General features: G+C 32.3%; 1 protein-coding gene across 1 annotated transcript; it reads right to left on the reverse strand.

Annotated features, from left to right (window-relative positions):
* Positions 1-1,016: 1,016 nt before the first annotated feature.
* LOC106711474 (octopamine receptor) lies at positions 1,017-2,517 on the reverse strand. The gene has a single exon (XM_014503791.2). The coding sequence runs from the start codon at positions 2,448-2,450 to the stop codon at positions 1,017-1,019; it is 1,434 nt and encodes a 477-aa protein (XP_014359277.2). The 5' UTR covers positions 2,451-2,517.
* Positions 2,518-16,242: the final 13,725 nt, after the last annotated feature.

Below are 16,242 nucleotides of genomic sequence, written 5' to 3' on the forward strand. Positions count from 1 at the left end.
ACACATGATGTATTTGCGTTGTTGATAACGAAAAACCTTTTTTTTAATTTTTGTTAATCTGTCTGATATCCAGTCTGTTAGCTGATGCACACGGGCATATTTTGTGCTACTTTTTTTTTTAAATTCTGGGCTGACGAAGTCGCGGGAGATTGCTAGTATTAAATATATAGGTATTTGTTATTATCATCAATTCCAGCATCATTGATTGGTTTTTCGTTTTGTTTTGTTCGTATAAATACGAGTATGTTGCATTACCTCGTACATGACCTCCAATCGAAAACCTCTAAGCTAGCAACGGAACATGAATTAAAAAAACTGATTATTTTTCTTTTTTCTCGCCAATGGTAATACTAGTAAAGGGATAAGTATAAAAACAAGTTTTATTAGAGTTAATTTTTTATTATGATAAGACAATTTAATATCCCTTTCAAATAAGGGCTCAAATTATTCCAAAGGGATATAAATAATTATACATTTTCTACGATGAAATGTTTATACATATAAGATTATAGTTCAAATATAAAAGATTTACATAGTAGCAACACAACCAAAGTAACTAACAGTAACTTATTTACAATTTTTTTATATTATTTACATATGTAATACATAACCTCCTAGATATGTTTACATTTAAATAATAAACTAATATTATAAATTTTCGTTGACGGAAATATATTTGTGATTTTATAAATCGATTATAATTTTATACAAGTGCCATGCACAAGAAATTAATTATAAAATGTTATTACACAATTTATAATTTACAACCAATTAAATTATTGTGTAATTCGAAACTTGAAAATACAACTACAAGCTTATAATCGAGTCAAATGATTAAAATTACAATTAACTTGCTTATTTTATTAATATTGGAAGGTTTAATTCATAATACTTTATAGGAAATAATTTTAGGAAAAACTACAATAGAATATTAATATGTTATGTTGGGATAAAATATTTAAAGTCAACCGTAACCATAATTTAAATCACAATAAAACTTTGGCACTATTCACTGATCATTTTATACAAAGTAACTTTTTGAAAGCTCTTCGGAAATCCATATTGAAAATTGTATAAATTAATGGATTTAACGCAGAATTTATATAACCAAGCCATGTTATAAAATTAATAAACTTTCCTGATAAACAACAATTGTTACAAAATGGAATAACGAGATATATTACGAAGAAAGGAAGCCAACAAACCACGAACACCCCCATTATGATGCCAAGAGTTCTCGCCGCACGACGTTCTCTTGTCAAAGAAATGCGTTGTTTTTCTTCAATAAATTGATATACAGTGTTCTCTTGTGTTGTTTTACATCGTTTATGACTTTTCTTAGTTGCAGATTCCTTTATTTCTATTATGTCATCATCTTGCGTCTCTTTAGAATTACTTTCAGATGACGTGTTTCTGTTTTCTGCGTTATCCCCCGCATCGGTTATTGAGTTATCATTGGAAAGAATTGGTATTATTAATTTGTTATGAGATTTATCGTCTTTACTCCAATATTTTCTTTTCGGTTTTTTCTTTGGATTAGACTTTTTTGTTCTTTTATGCTTATGTGTTTCATTATCTGATACGAGACGAGTCACTCCTTGATGTTCATGTTGATTTCCGTCTGAACTGACAGAGTCTTGGTCATTTTGGTCACTATTTTTTGAAGCTAATCTGTTACGACCGCTCGAAATCGTACTTATCTTAGTAGCTTTGGCTCGATCTCGTAACCTTTTTTTGGTTGCCAAGTAAATTTCAAAATAAACAACGGTCATTATTACAAGGGGTATATAAAATGACCCAGATGATGAGAAAATAACAAAACCCGGTTGGGATGTTAACCGGCAAGGTGTATCTGGCTCGAATACTTCTGGCCAATCGTTCCATCCTAGTAACGGTGGAGAACTAATTATAAGTGAAAATATCCACACGATACCAATCATAAAGAGAACTCTTTCCAGAGTTCTTTTCTGGGCGTAGTTAATAGGATCTGTTATCGCCCAATAACGGTCAAGTGCTATTGCGCATAGATTTAGAATCGATGAAGTGCAACACATGATATCACATGTAAGCCACATTTTGCAAACGTATATACCGAACACCCATTGCCCTAATATAGAATAAGCTACGTTTAAAGGTAAAACTAAAATTGCTACTGTTAAATCTGCTACCGCTAATGATACTATGAAAAAGTTTTGAACAATTCTTAAAGGTTTATAAGTGAACACACTAAGTATGACTAAGATATTTCCTATTATTGTTGATATAATAATAAGCGTGAGAATCACAGCTGTACAAATAGCCTCCCATTCTGGTACAGCAAGCGTTATACCTAGACTGCTTGGGAATTTTGGTTCATCGGCTACAGCGCAATCGTCTTTGACAGTATCATAATAGTCGGAACTATTGAATGAAGTGAAGTTAGAGCGATGATGTGTTGATGTTTGACCCATTTTGTATTATTGTTCGGTACATTTTAAGGACTTTCATTGAGGGTTAAATTTTCGTATACAATTGGTGTTATAACTAGAGAAATATAATAAATTAACTTAGACGTATCTCCCATAATATACATTTTATATCTTCTTCGTATGTTATCCATAATTTTAGTAATATTTAAAAACGTCAAATTTTCATCTTTTAGTCACTCTACAGTTATAAGTGAATTAAAACTGCTGATTGTAGTTGCTGAAAGCTCACTTGGTGAACTGTGATGATTACCTGCAACAAAAAACATCAAAGTTATTTATGGTTAAGTAAAAATACATTATAATGGTTTAGAACAGTTTTGGCACAATCCGTATTCATATCTCTTCTCTTTTGTAAATAAACTCACAGGCAAGTTCATCATCATCATCATAATCAGTCTGAGTTTGTCCACTACTGCACGTAGGTCTCCCCCATCGATTGCCACAATGCCTGGTCCAGTGCTGCCCGCATCTAGTGCACATCCGCAACCTTGACCAGGTCATTGACACGCAAGTTCCATGCAGTCAATAAATGACGCCAATTTCCACCAGACCAGCTTAATTTTATCTACTAATTTGCTCGATATAAGTATATCTACTAATACGTCTCTAATATGATTTCCTTTTGCTATATTTTTTTAACATTTTTAGGAATATTTTGTACGGATTTAATTTTGATAATAAAGTACTTTACTGAGTAAAGCGAAGTATGGTTGGTGTGAAAGAAGTGAGCGAAGTTTGTTGGTGACTAACTTGAAATATTCAACCATGAGGTTAAATAAAATAACAATATTGGTGTTTGTTTTTTAATGAAGTTAAATTTTTAATTTTTTTTTCATAAAGGTAATAATAATTATTTGGATGACAAATTCGTTTTAACATTTTTTCGAAGTAATTTATTTAATTAGGTAAAAACTTTTTTCCTTATTCTTTTGAAAATTCAGTAGGAAATCAAATTTTCCGACATGACAATGTTAAGAAAATATCAAAGAAAGAAAATTGTAAAAGGAAAAGTCAAATTATAAGTTTTCCTAAATTTGGTTGTCCTGTATAAAAGGTCGTCTGTTTAAATGAATTCACTGATACGTATAATTATTCCATTAAAAAAGCAGTTCATAAAATAATTTTTCAAAAGGAAATAATTTACGTAAAAATTATAAATGTTCCGAGTTACAAGACGATGACATTTTATGGGTATGTTTGTTAATTTATCACTTACTCGCTTTTTCTTAAGACTTCGTCTGCACGGATTTAAAAAAAAAAACTTTATTAGTAGCATATGTGATATTCAAGACTATGTTCTACATTTGTGCCAAATTTCATTAAGATTCGTTGAGCAAACAGGCCAATCATATAAGTTTCCTCCACCTTTTGGTGTTAATATTGTGTTTTTGTTTATTAATTTAAGCGTTGTACACAATATAATTTTTAAAATATTATAACGGAAATGCATTGAAGTACTGGTATTAAGTACTACTATAAAGAGTGGATGGTTTGTGGGTAACAACTGTTTTAACAAACAAATAAAAAATATATGTGATTTTAAAATCAACACAAATCTAAATGGTGAATTATAATTGATGTTCAATTCAATGAGTTCGCAAACAATCAGTATAGAATTGCTTTTCGATCCAGTTCTTCGTTTGCTCGGAGGAAAGCACTTCTAATAGAATAGAGGAACGTCGGACGCAGACTGTTTATTTCAACGCCGTTTGTTATAAGCCAGGAAAACATTTAAAAGAAGAGAATAAAGTTCTATCAACGTCAACAATTACTTTTACCGTGTACAGATTTAATCTATCTTAACATTTATTTCTTTTTTTCCTTTGAATTATTTTTAGTACACAATAATAATAATGATGTTTCCATTTTAAATTAAGTTATGTTTTACTGCGTATTTTTACAATACTTATAAAGCAATATACAATAAACAAAAGAAATCTAAAATTCTGTTTTCTTTATTTAACTTTTCAAGTTAATAATCTTATATATATAAAAGAAAGTTGTGTTAGTTACACCATTTATAACCCAAGAACGGCTGAATCGATTTGACTGAAAATTGGTGGGCAGGTAGCTTAGAACCAGGAAACGGACATAGGATAATTTTTACCCCGTTTTCTATTTTTTTATTCCGCGCGGACGGAGTCGCGGGTAAAAGCTAGTTGATAATAAATATTTATAGAAAACATTAAACGTTATTATTATTTACATAGGACTTGTTGATGTTTAAATAATCGTAGGTTTCTGAGACCAAAATCTCCGTTTAAAATATATTGTTATATCTGTTTTGTTAAAGTTAATTAGAGGAATAACGTTATGTTTTATATAGAGATTACGTCTCAGAAATTCACGTTAAATGTAGTATTTCAAGTTTTAAAACTGTCAATTTCAATGTACACCTAATTTAATATGTTCTTGTATATTATTTAAATAGTTTATTATTATAAAAGTAAATTAATTTAAATAATAATAATTAAACATCTCTCTTTTTATGATACGAGTATAACAGTATCTTTAGAATTGAGTGCAGAACCCAATTATTTCTTTTCAACCAATCTTTTTTGGTATACATGTGCATATTTGCTTAATACAGAGCCTAAATACACAAACTCATTCAACCATATCACCTTTTGATTATCAATTCTTATAACAAAGACCTTATTTCTTCCTTTTTAATATTTCTGTATTTACTGACCGTCTGATTATATAACAATACTCTTAGAATGTATCTTACTAATATTATAAATGCGAATGTTTAGATGGATGGATGGATGGATGTTTGTTTGAAGGTATCTCCGGACGGGTCAACGGAACTTGATGTAATTTGGCCCAGACGTAAAACGTAGTTTAAAAGAACACAAGGCTAATTATTAAGTTTTTTTTAATTCCGCACGAAAGGAGTCGCAGGCGACAACTAGTATTGTACTATAATTGAACCTCATGTTAAAACCTAGTACCGATAGGTAATAAAACCTAACCTTAAAACTACTTGATCTTATTTTATTATAAGAAACAAGTCTATACTTCGAATTCAGGTAAAGTAGATTTTTTTTAAAATTCCGTATTTGATTTGCAAAACTCCGAATTATCTATGCCTGTTTCAGATTTCTTCATTTAAGAAAATTTGGACTATATTGAATTTAATTTAGTACAAAATATGAGATTTTTCATATGCTAGTATTTTTTTTTTTAATTTTACGTAGCAATCAACCAAATTTCAATTAAAACACGCAAGATGTAAATTGTTTGAGTTTATTAATATCATATTCAAAGTAAATTATAATATGCAAATACGGTCCCTAGATATTCGCAGTAATACATATAAAGTGTGAGGGGCGGCTAACTGAGGTTAGATCCACCACAATCACTCATATTGTTCTAGAAATAAACAAGATTTTACGTAGTCGGTTGAAGCCGTATTTGGTGAATAACGTGGATGCTATTAGTTCAGTTTTTTGTCAAAAATTCCTCCATTAGCAACGACCAAACGGCCACCAGAATTCGCCGATATAGCAAAGCGACCGCTGCACATAGACATCCGCAATTGCTGATGCGTTGTCTACGTTGAGTTGCAAAAGTGGATATTTCCCCTTCCCTTGCGTCCCCTCTTCCACCAAATCCACTTTTCCTGCCCATTCCTTCCTAATAAGAAAACGTTGGGAAGGGAAAAAGTACTAAAATTAGGCCACTTCACGCCTGTCCTCTGTAAGGTCGTGGTGGTCCATTCCCGATACTTTCTTAACAGAGTTTACTTACGATTATCTTCTCAAGAACATGCGGGTCATATCTCGCTCTGCTTATCACCAACTCTACGGCGGCGTACGAAATTTCAAAGAGAAATCCAGTTAATTCATCATATGTTGTCGGCCCCTTTTCTGGTATATGAATTGAGTATTGCAGAATAAGGAATGGATACGGTTGACATATTGACTAGTCTATAAAGGCAGATGTCATAGGGATACACACTCGTGTTCTTGCGGATTGTTATATTGAGTATAAATTTTAGACCAGTTACTGTGAGTACAGTATAATTTAAAGTCATAGTATTGCATTAGTTTCAGTGTAAGGTGTATAATATCAAAAATATAAGAAAAAGAGATTCGTCGTTATCGCCTGCGAATATTTTAACGCCAACGCGTCCCACCGACGTGGCGAAAAACATAATAGCTCCACCAAAGTTACATAAAGTAGATGCATTTGCTTACATGCGATCCAGATCACATTCTTTGACAGAGAAAAGTGCGCAACAACCTAAAGCATAGCTATTATTTGATACCGGACAGGAGAGAACAGCAACCAAAATATGTGCAACTATAACTAATCCTAAACAAATCCCCAATACGGCTGGTCACCGAGGGGAGATAGACCAATACCCCCAAAAGCTTAAACCAAGAAATCCTACCAATGTACCAAAAAACGGACATCAAGTAAATACAAAACAAAAACTTAGACAGAAATTCAACATAGCTACTCTTAACACAAGATCGATGAAATCGCAAGAATCCTTATTAGAATTAGAACTAGCATTAGAAACAATAAATTGGGACATAATAGGTTTATGTGATGTGAGAAGACAGAATGAAAAAACTGAAGAACGGGATAAGTATATATTATATCATATTAACAAAAAGACTGGCATCTATGGAGTAGGGTTTTTAGTTAAGAAATACTTAAAAAACAATATAATTGAGTTCCAAGGCATATCAGATAGAATTGCCATTTTAAATTTAAAGCTTCCTGGTTATAATCACCCGGCTTCAATAGTACAAATATATGCCCCAACCGAGGTTAGCCAGAAAAACGTAAAGGATGAATTTTACAAAGATCTTAATCAAGTTATGTCCACCGTAAATAAAACCGTCATTATAATGGGAGACTTTAATAGTCAAGTAGGAAAGAGGAGTAAGGACGAAGATAACGTCCTAGGACCACACTCAAATGGGAAGAGGAATGACAACGGACAAAGACTAATAAATTTCGCATTAGAAAACAACCTCCATATTATGAATACTTATTTCAAAAGAAAACACAGCAGAAAGTGGACGTGGACATCGCCGGATGGTAGAACAAGAAACGAAATAGATTACATTCTCACGAACAAACCAAAAATATTTACCAACATTGACGTTATAAACCAACTGAACTATAATACAGATCACAGAATGCTTCGAGGGCAAGTTTCCTTATTAAAACCAAAAACACGCAGAAACATCCATTATAACATCAGAAGACCAATAACCTTGCCAATTGAAGAATATATTTTAAAACAGCTGGAATTAAATTTAGAAACAGTAAAGAATATTACCGATGTTCAACAGAAATACGACATACTCGAAAAGGAACTAAAGGAAGTCAATAATAAATGTACAATAAACAATGTTCAAAAAGATAAAATCGGTCCAGAAGCGAGAAACCTAATAGCTCAAAGGAAGTGCCTTTACGTAGACCGAAAAAGCAACCAAGAAAAGATAACAAAATTAAGTAAAGAAATTAACCGACAAATTAGAAAACATAGACATAACAGCAGAAACAGTACAATAAATTACTACATAGAAAAAACAGGTGGAGTTAATAAAGCGTTGGATCAGTTAAGGGAAAGTAAACACTGGATAGACAGATTGACACACCATAAAGACAATAAAAGCAAAACAAACAGGAATGAAATATTAGAGGTTGCGACAGAATATTATCGTCAGTTATACAGCGACGGAAAAATACCGGATGAATTTTGCCATAATACGGAAAGACATATTTATAATAATGATCAAGTCCCTAACATACTAAAAGAAGAAGTGGATAAGGCTATAAAAACACAAAAAATGGGTAAAGCACCGGGTGCAGACTACATATCAAACGAACTGCTAATAGGAACTTCTGATACAATATTAAATGTACTAACCCACCTATTTAACGAAATTATGTACACTGAATATATACCAATCCAATGGAAGAAGTCAACAATAATACTACTACATAAAAAAGGTAATAAAGATGATATAGCCAATTATAGACCAATTAGTTTGATGTCCAACATATACAAAATATTTTCTAAAGTACTGCTGAATCGCTTAACAAAGACATTGGATGAAAATCAACCCAGAGAGCAAGCAGGATTTCGCAGCGATTTCTCTACGATCGATCACATTCATACCATAAAGCTAGTCATAGAAAAATGTAATGAATACGGGATCAAATACTATTTAGCATTTGTGGATTACAATAAAGCATTCGACTCTCTTCAACACACATGCATATGGGAAGCGTTAGCAGCACAAGGCGTCGAAACTAAATATATACGACTTATAAGCAACGTATACAAGAACATGGTAGCAAATATTCGAACCGAAAGGGTAGGAGATCATTTTCCCATAAAAAGAGGTGTCAGGCAAGGAGATCCACTTTCGCCAAAACTGTTTTCGGCAGTTCTTGAATCCATATTTAGACGTCTCGATTGGCGAAATTATGGATTGACTGTTAACGGCATGAAACTAAACCACCTAAGATTCGCCGACGATCTAGTGCTAATATCCGAAGACCCACAAACCATGCGAAAGATGCTTGAAGAGCTAGTTGACGAAAGCGAAAGAGTCGGACTTTCTATGAATGCAAAAAAGACAAAAGTAATGACGAATCAAGAAAAAGTCCCTATTATAGTCAAGGGCACCACAATACATTATGTTGACGAATATACTTATCTCGGACAAATAATATCGCCAAGAGACCTGGCAACTAAGGAAACAAACAGTAGAATACAGCAAGCGTGGAAAAGGTACTGGTCACTGAGAGAAATATTTAAAAACAATCAAATACCACTTAATGCAAAGAGGAGAATATTCGATACATGCATATTACCAATCATGACTTATGGCTGTCAAACATGGTCATTGACGAAATTAAATATGCGTAGACTTGCGACCTGCCAACATAGCATGGAGCGAAGCATGCTCAATGTTAAACTAAAAGATAAAATATCTCTTAAAATACTACGCGACCAAACTAAAATTAAGGAAGTTACCCGCTTCATACGTAAACAAAAATGGAAATGGGCAGGACATATAATGAGAAGTAAAAATGGAAAATGGGCCAAAGATTTGATAGAGTGGTGTCCAAGAGAAAACAAAAGAAGTAAAGGGAGACAGCGTCTAAGATGGGAAGATGAAATAAGAAAAACAGCTGGTGTGACGTGGAGGAGGATGACCTACAATAGAAGAGAGTGGCAAGCTTTAGGGGAGGCCTTTGCGGAAACGCGACACAATCTCTAACCTGGTATCAATTATTATTACTGTTTATGTCACATTTGTATTTGCAAGATTGTTGGAATAAAGGCTATTATTATTAAGGTGTATAATCAAATTTTGAAGGTTTAAACTTTGCTAACGATATTAATGTAAAATCTTTTCTTAAACTAATACATGAGACGGTTGTTGACATCTACTAAAACATGGTATTGAAATAAATATGAGTGACTTAAGTCTTGCGGTATATATCAATACACGACTAGAATAAAATAAATCCAATGAAAGGATTTGGAATGTTATTCGTACCCAATAACTTTCGTATTTTAGGTCAAGGTTATGTTAGGTTACAGAAAATGAGATCTTATAGTAGGAAAGTGAAATTATTTATAACATAATAATCACTGTAAAGTAGGCGCCTTATCAAATTGTGGAATATAAGTTGCTTTACTGAAACATTCAAAGAGCCCAACGGTTTCGGAAGTATAAATAGAAACAAAAGCTTTCAAAAGGTGGGAGCAATAGGTTCAGCATCAGCAATAATGTAATGAATTTATAAGTCATAAGAACTCCTTTTATAAATATATACCCATATTTCAAATTATACAGAGAAAAAATATAAGCTTTATTCACACTTAAGTACTCAACTAAAAAAATCTACTAGTCTTCTAGTTATTTAAAAAAAATAGGACCCATCTGCAAGCACTTCCTTTCGATTAAAATAATTTTTATCAAAATTGGACCACCAGGGACAGAGTTTCGCGTTAACACACATAAAAAAACAGTCCAATTGATAACCTCCTTCTTTTTGAAGTCGGCTAAAAAAGAACTAGACATATGACTTAAAAGTATACAAGTGAGAGCACTATAAATAAATTTAATTTAGGTATAGAATAAATTTCTCTCTATTTGTTTTGGGTATAAAACGAATTCACTCACAGGTAACAGTAAACTACACTTTCTTACTTGCCTTATTTCATATTACACTATCACACAAAATATAAGTAAAAAGCTTTTTTGCCTAGAAAGTAGAAATCTTGTAACGTTTTTCTCGGATATGAACCTAATGTAAGCATAATAGCTATGTCAGTCAGTTTGTATTCTTTCTGAAAGTGACATAGGGGCATAATCAATAAGGGCTGGTATTTTTTTTATCAATAGTAAGATCGTTGATGTGAGTATCAACGATCTTACTATGCTTAAACTTATTTATATATTTGTCATTCATTTACTTCATCGTAATTCGCAACAAAATAACCTCGTCACTGTATTTTCCTTTCGAATGATATTAAAATGTTATATTAAATTGTAAGCATGTCGTTTTTATCATAACGATCTCATTACGCCACACGAAAGAAAACGGATTTGTAAAACGTGACAACTTCAAAGCTTAACCTATTTTTAAACTAATTAAAAATTTTATGGCAAAACACCAAGTTTATGGAAACACCATTTGAATTTAATCCTCTCTGTTTAAACGTTGATGACGTAATAGGGGTAAGTTTCGAAATTAGTCTCGGTTTAATTATTAGTTTATGTCGTAAAGAGGTAATTTAACCCTCATATCTACCCTAATATATTCAACTACCTTACTTTATAAAAAGGCTTATAAAATATTCACGCACGTAGGTCAAACTATTCCGTTTAAATTATCATTTGTTAATTTTAAATCCTCATTGTTACGGACGCTTTTTTAACGCGCGCTAAAAAAAATCGTTCACATAGAAATAATGTATTTTCATACATTTATTCATACGGCAGCGCTTTTAAATCGCAACGCATTTTATCGCTCAGTGTTACATTTAGAGCACTGGGCGAAGGAAATTAGAATGATTTTAAAGCATTCAACAATCAAGAGCCGCCAACGCCGAGTTTTAATTCTGCGTTAAAAAAACGCCCGTGCAAATACTCTAAGTATAATAAAACTCTGAGCAACACTGCCTCATTGTTGACGCTATTTATTTTAATTTGTATTATTAATTATAATCGAATCGTTTTATTTTCACTGGTATTTGTATTTAATTATAATTAAAAAGTTAATTGTTTGAGATTTAAGCTTTCTATTTCTGAATAATTTTAAATTAAGATCCGATTAAGCCTAAATATATCAAAGTCAAGTTGAATTCCGTTATCTCTGCCTGCACCCTGGGGTTATGGGCTTGAGTTATGTTGTATTACAACAACAAACAAACATTTTTCCCTTGATAATAGTAACGGAGATAATATAATATATCAAACCATTCTATAAATTAATGACAAGTAAATGTACTCGGAGTACACACAAGAGTTGATTTAATGTGTCATGTGTCAGTGACGTCTCAAATGACAAATTCACTTTGACGACGTATTCTTGTCTTTATTGACTTTAGTACTGTGCGAAGATCTATTATTCCATTACTCATAATAGAAGCGAATTCCTCATTCGGAATACAAACGAATCTTTAATTTTAATTACTTATCAATTTTAGTTTTTCCTAATTAAATGTTATAATATTCATTTATATTTAGATACATTTTTTTATAAGATAAGGGGACAAACGAGTAGAGGGAAAACCGAGGCGTTCCTCCAGAGGAACCGCAGATGCGTTGCCGACCTTTAAGACAATGATAATAATATTGATTGTAGTATCAAGTGTACGGTAGGTTTGTCTTTTGTCAGGTTTAGGCGCAGAGATCTGCCAGAAAGAGCCTTTTTATTTCAATGAGTAAATGAAATCATTTTTTTTACAAAAGAAAGATGTCTTTAATTTTTAACAATAGATCCTATTGGTTAGCTTAAGAGAAAAATAAATGGCTGTAATATGTTTTATTTTTTAAACTGTGCGAAAAATATAAATTTACCGCCCATTGAGAAACAATGCTAGAGCGATAATCCTTTTATAATGAAGGAGGGCACCCTGCAGCGTGAAGTTAAGTAGTCCTTTTTTAATAATTTACTATACAATATTAATGGTTGGTTATTATACTTTTTTTTTTCTATTATGGATTATGTTATAATTTCGGTACGGTTTAGTAATTAGGTTGGCATTAAAATAAAAAATCCATAGGGAAAATATCGATTTTTTAAGGGAATGAAATATTGTACAACTTATTAGTTACTTAAAGTGTTCCAGATAATGTTAAAGTTCCCGAGAAATTCTACGCACTTAATATTAAGTGCTCTAATCATGGTAGAGTTATTAAGTCAAAGACCTCATTTAGACTGCTTTGAGTATTAAGATGAAAATAAAATTCTAATAAGATGCAATCATTTTAATGCCTATTTTATCTTCATTTTAACAAAATAAAAAATTTCGAGTAAATAAATCTGGATCTACAAGTTCTGAAGGTTACTAAAATAAAAATTTTTATGCGGAAAATAATGAAGCGACCTAAATAAACTTTAATAAAAACAGGACTTTGCTTATCAGATGTTTATTTCGTTTAATAACTGAAAGGTCGAAGGGTTCATTGTCAATTTTTAAACTCTATAACCATTTTTAGACATATTATACGAACTTTTAATCTCGTATATCTTATATACTTATTACCAATTCTCTGTCCTAACATAATTTTTTAAAAGACTATACTAGATGTCTAAAATGTCATTTGGCCTGAAAGTCCGAGGATTAGACAATTATTGAAATACTAGCTATCGCCCGTGACTCCTTCCGCGCGGAATATAAAAAAATAATAAGTAGCCTATGTGTTCTTCAGGAGTATGTTTTACATCTGTGCCAAATTTCATCAAGATCCCTTGATTGATCCACCTAAACATTCGCATTTATAATAATAGTAAATTAAGATAATTCGTAGGAAAATATATTTTGATATTACAGTACTAGGTGTGGTTTAAAGAATTCACTCTTTTACTTTGCTGTGGTATTTAAAACGGACTAAATGTCTTCGTACTAATACACATCGTAGATATTGTTTTAATTATAAACATAACAATAATAAAATTACTTACCCAATTTCAATCTTATTAAAGTCCAGTTTTTAATGTCATATGACTGTTTTAAAAGTTTTATAATTTAACTTCGAAATCACTAATTTCTTTAAAGCTTTAATAAATGAAATTACGGAACTAGTGTTCGTTAAAAACTATAAGAAAAAATAACAACATCTTATTAATTATTTAAAATAAATTTTCGATATCTTTTTAGTGAATATATGAAATAGTGAAACGTAATTCAGCGGTGAGATTTTAGTTGTATCTGCGTAGCGTCTACGTTCCGTAGCGACTGGTTATCAACTGGCGCTACGCGAGGTCTACGCCGTAGCTCTCGACTGCCTTATTGGGGCGAAATGAAATTCGTGAGAAAACAAAGTCGGGATAGAGATTTCGTTACTTTCTCATTAAGTATTGGATAGTGAAGCATTGAAGATTGATAAAGAGGAAAATAAACATGGAAGCTTACAAGAAACGAGGCTTATTGCTTCTATTGCGAAATATTGATGTATTATATTTAGTTAACTGTCAGGAGAAAGTTTTTCAAGAATGTTTATGTATTTCATATAAATTTTAGTATAAACCAAATAAGTGTACATTTTTAATTTAAAATAATGGTTATTTAAAAAATACGAAATCTATTAGATATTGTTACTGTTTTTTTATTTTTAGCAGTGTTTTTAGAATATTTTGCTTGTAAAAGTAATAAATACTGAGCACACCCACCTTAGGGAAAAGGGCATGTAGATAATGTTCGGTTTTTTGCAAAAAATAAAATTACTCCAACACCTGCGCGAGCATACTTGTTTTTATTGAATAATTAAAAAGTAATATACGAATATTAACTCGCTTTTATTATATATCAGTAAATTTTCAGTGCAAGATAATGTTGACGCTTACTGAATTTTAGTTCAGTTTATACTGTATTTCATAATTAAATTACTGTTTTATTCACATACATTTAGTCACTTTCCGAGTATTCAAATGATCTTTTGAATTTTACACGTTGAAAACAAACTAGGAACAAAAAATATGCTATCCATATGTTGTCATTTAAGTTTTAGATTATTTGGAATAAAAACAGAGACATTTTGATACTTGTAAAGCTATGTTAAGAATCGTTTTAAGTCCTTATTCAAGACACTGCTAGCGCTCAATGCTTGCTGTTCCACTTTTCACTGTAAGTTTTCCTGTCCTCTATATGACATTGTCTAGTAAGAACAATACGTACGGAACTAGCGCTATACTCATGATGACATGTTCTAATTTTGTTGTTCACTAGATGGCACCCACGATTTCGTCCGATTAATTTGAAAAGAACCTTCGTGACTTAAATTAAAAATTCTTTCTTAGTATTAGAATACTTTGCAAGACAAACCTTCGTGGTAATTTGAGTTTTTTTCTCTTCCCACCGCTTTTTTTGAGAAGGGATGAGAGCGGGAAGCCAATTTGGCGAATTGCACGCATGAGCCCTGTCGACTGGTGAAATACCACGACCACACAGAAGACAGGCGTGAAGTGGAATCAATTCCGCGTTTCGACTGATGAGTGTGGTGCCGGAGACCAAATTTTAGTTCTCTTTCCCTTCCTTTTAAGTCTTTTCTTATTAAGAAAAAATGGGGAAGGGAAGTGGATTTGGCGGAAGAAGGGACGCATAGGATGTGGAAATGTCCTCTTTGTGTGCGTCCTCTTCCCCGTAGATAATAATAGTAATTTAAAAAACGCTTTGGTTTGGTCAACGCATCTGCAATTGCGGGTGTCTTTGGGCGGCGGTCGCTTTACTGTTTTGGTGAATACAGGTGGCCATTTGTACGTTTCCTCCTTTTGATATAAAAAAACTTTATATTAACTACGAGCGATGTCTTATGAGCGTCGGTGGCTCAGGGGTTAAGCACTTGACTTGCAATCTGTAGGTCATGGGTTCGAATCCCGCCATGTACCAATGTGTTTTTCGATTTTCGATTTACATATGTATATTTATCCGACGTTCTTACGGTGAAGGAAAACATCGTGATGCAACCTGCACATATCTGAGAAGAAATTCAATGATATGTGTGAAGTCAACCAACCCGCACTTGGCCAGCGTGGTTGACTATGGCCTAGTCACCCCTAACTTGGGGTAGGCTCCGAGCCCCTCAGTGGGGACGTATGGTGAGCTGATGATGATGTCTTAGTGTGATCGTGCTAGGATTTAATAAAATTAAATTTGGCAAATATCTAAATATCTGGGTTATGAAATTATATACTTTTAAATGTGAGTAAACATATAAAAGTACTCTACCATATTTATTGTAGCCATACATTTATCACTTAATCTACACAAATATGTTCATAGATGTGGAATATGTGATCTTGCATATAAATGGTACTCGAACGTAAGCCCAAAAGCTCTTAATGGAAGTTGTCGGTCCATTAAACCGAAGATTTTATTAACGCTTTGGTTCCAGGGGGACCAGAATTCAATTATCCATGACCCGTCTGTTTTGAGTGTTAAAATGATTTAAGTAGTGTTGACATTTTTAATTACATGGTTACGGTTTATAAATAAATTGATGTAATTGTCGTATAAAGCCGGCTGCCCACCTTCAGTTCTTCAGCCAACAGAACAGTG

Source organism: Papilio machaon, chromosome 11, assembly GCF_912999745.1.
Source record: "Papilio machaon chromosome 11, ilPapMach1.1, whole genome shotgun sequence".
NCBI lineage: Eukaryota > Metazoa > Arthropoda > Insecta > Lepidoptera > Papilionidae > Papilio > Papilio machaon.

Bases quoted from the DNA above. Each gene is read 5' to 3' on its own strand.
- LOC106711474 (XM_014503791.2), bottom strand. From the start codon at position 2,450: ATGGGTCAAACATCAACACATCATCGCTCTAACTTCACTTCATTCAAT.